At 36.1% G+C, this 3,181-nt stretch overlaps 1 protein-coding gene across 1 annotated transcript in view; it reads right to left on the bottom strand.

The window, feature by feature from the left end:
• Positions 1-1,362: 1,362 nt before the first annotated feature.
• LOC101846864 (DDRGK domain-containing protein 1) overlaps positions 1,363-3,181 on the bottom strand; it is a gene marked incomplete at its 5' end in the record, with an annotated part of 8,813 nt that continues 6,994 nt past the window's right edge. Inside the window, 2 exon segments of the mRNA XM_005092172.3 lie at positions 1,363-2,121; positions 3,027-3,083. Coding sequence (XP_005092229.2) covers positions 1,858-2,121; positions 3,027-3,083 — 321 coding nt within the window.

The raw sequence follows: 3,181 nt of genomic DNA, 5'->3' as shown, positions 1-3,181 counted from the left end.
TGATTAAAGATAACTCAAGCCGAACAATGAGTAACAAGAGCCATATGATATTATCAGTGAACAGACCATATAACCTTTTATACATGGTGACCTAATATTGTATTAGGTATACAACCTTCACAAGCAAAATCATGTGCTCAAGATAAAATATCCCTTGATCAAACAAAGACACAAAAAAAACCTCATTGCACGTATCACATCATGCAGCCGTACAATAACAGATGTGAAACATTCTGATCAAATTTATCATACATGGAAAACAAGGTTTTCATTTTCTGCACTTTGGTAATACATTATACTGTGCACAGAGCATGAATAATTTTCTCAGCATCTTGTTATCCAAAAGCTCAAGTAACGCGGGATACAGACAGAAAATGGACATTTTGTTTCATACAGTAAGAACATCCACATTTCAAAAAGATAATCCCATTTTCTGGCACTAATTGTGAGACAATGAGTGTAAATAAATAGAAATAATGTATGAAAAAAAAAACCAAGTTAAAATTACACTGAAACACTTACAGCTACACTTATTCAAATGATTTCACCATACAAAGGAGAAACTGTCCAGATATCGTTAGATACTAAGTCCATACTCTTATGGGGGCGGGGGGGGGGGGGGGGGTGGGGGGGCGGCTACACCTGAAGATATCTCACTTATTAGAGGACTGAATTTTACCATATTTCACACATATAACAAGCATAGTAAGGAGTCTTAAAATCTGCAATCAAATTGGAGAAAAAAGTATTATTTCCATGGACACAGCAGCTACATTGGATTTTTTTGACATGTCTTACATAATGAATAACGTACTTATCTCTAAAGGAAATTGATTGTTTTTTTGCATGCATGTTAGCAAACATTAGATCTAAAATTTTGTCTGTTGATTTTTTCCAAAACGAATTACAAAATTTTTAATGAATTCTGTGAAAATTTCATGAAGATTGGATGGAAAATGGAGGAGTTATTTTAAAAAGGAAGTATATAGAAAAATCGCGTTTTGAGAAAAGTCAATAAAGAAAAATAAAATATTGGCTTTATGAGGAAAATGGCGGTGACAAACACGCTCGGCATGGGAAGAAATAAGACTTTTAGGGGTTCTTATGCGATGAAATAGTTGTAAGAGAGGCTGAAGAAGCTAAAAATGCCTACAACTCAAATTACATAATTTTGTGCTGAATCGGGACTATATGAGGGTGTAGCCCCCCAAACAATCACACACTGCAGCCATAACAAAAGCTGCACCATTCAAGAAACCCACAATTCACCATCTCACAAGAACATTCACACCATGAAATATATTTAACCCTTTCATCGCCTGTTCATATTGCAGAACAACCTTTTGCACAAATTTTATTCAAATGAAAAGTACCTTACCTTTTTTTTTTTTGACTTAGGTAAAACTTACAAGTCATAGAAAATAAACATGCTCACAATTCTGTCGGATCAGAAGTATTTCTAAATGAAGCACAGGTCAAATTTGGTAGAAGTCTGTTTCAAGTCTGCCTAGCATAAAGGAATTTAGAAAATTACTTTTTATACATACTGAGAATAAAAAAGGTTTATTTTTCAACAAATTATATTCAATGGCTCCAAAATGATGAGGTAGAGTCCATCATATAGATCTACTTTTGTCAGCTTTCTACGGGATAAGTTTTATATCTCATGAAACCTAAGGAATAAGGCAGAAACTATGTGACTAGGATCATTCAGTTCATAGGATTACTTATCAATCAGTATTTAACTTCATATGGAAAAATATCTTTTTTTTTTTCCAGTTCAGTTTAATAGTTCAAAGAGTCAAATTACACACAGACACATACATACATGTACACACACACAGACAAGACACACGGCTATGATGCAACTTCCTCGGCGGCTATCATTTCAGTTGCTTCAGCAGCCATTTTCTTCGCTATACTTGAGGTCTCTGGGTCCAAGTTGATCAGTCTGTTACTGGAAGCTGCCAAGTCTGATATGGACACTCTCCCATTCTGACGAATGTAGCGTGCCACAGCCTCTAGCTCCGCCATGGTGATGTAGATAAACTTGCCGCGGTCATCGATCACACCAGTGAGACGTCCTTCAGTTTGGAGGTCCTGGACCCGATTGATCACATCCTTAAGGAAAAAGAGACATCACCACAAATAAGAGAGAGGAAAGTTTAAACACATGCCCATCTATCCAGGATGTTGGATTCTAAAACATATATACAGGAACACAAGACTCCACAATACTGTAACTAAAACATCTAGGTAGAAATTGCCACAGAAAGACAAATGAAACATGTGATACCCTGAGCAAAGGGGACTATTATTTATTATCATCAATACTGAAAGAGAATATCTTACACATAGAGTTCACGAACCAAAAACAATTGTTCCCAAGGTAAGAAATTAATTTCAGCAATCAGGGAAGTTTGACAGCACCATAAACATAAATCAAATAACGTTCGCATAATGTTGAGGAAATACGCAGGAAAAAAACAACAAACAGCGACTGCATTAAAATGGCAAGTGTCCACAGTGACTGAAAAAAAAGTCCTATTTCTCAGTAACCATCACATCCATTCATTTTCAAGTTTACAAAGATCAGACAAAATTACATTTTATTGAATTAGGATGTCTTTTACCAGATTGTGATGAAGGTATCCTGCAAATTAAAGATAAGAAGTCAGTGCACTGTTTAACTTTTTATCTCCGAGGAGGGTACACCCACTACGCCGGGGCCCTTTTTTTGGTGCTAAATCCAAAAATGACAAAAACGTCATTAAATGGATAGGTAAATCGAAACCACCAAACCTATTTCAATAGTTCTTCACCTAATGAATGAACTTCCGGTATAATTGCTGAAAAGTAATTTGATGTCGAAGTCGTGGTAAAGGAATGTGCCCGGCATAGTTGTTCCGACCGCGAGCCGTTGGGAGCGGCTTGCCGGAGATAAAGAGTTAAGCAAGCAGTTCTTTATGGACCAACTAGAACAATCACATACACATACACACATACAAAATCCCCTAAATTCATACCTGTGTTTTTAATTTGAAATGTCCAGCCAGATCTTCAAGCATGACAACTTTTGTCTCCTGAAATGTAACAACAACTCTACAGATGAAACTGCAAGTCTTACATGGACATCAAAAGCCTAAATGCATAATGGGCTTTCAAAACAATAACAAAATTA

Source organism: Aplysia californica, unplaced genomic scaffold (assembly GCF_000002075.1).
Source record: "Aplysia californica isolate F4 #8 unplaced genomic scaffold, AplCal3.0 scaffold00041, whole genome shotgun sequence".
NCBI classification, from domain to species: Eukaryota; Metazoa; Mollusca; class Gastropoda; order Aplysiida; family Aplysiidae; genus Aplysia; species Aplysia californica.
The sequence above is the reverse complement of the archived record's forward strand: the minus strand, read 5'-3'. Positions and strand labels throughout refer to the sequence as shown.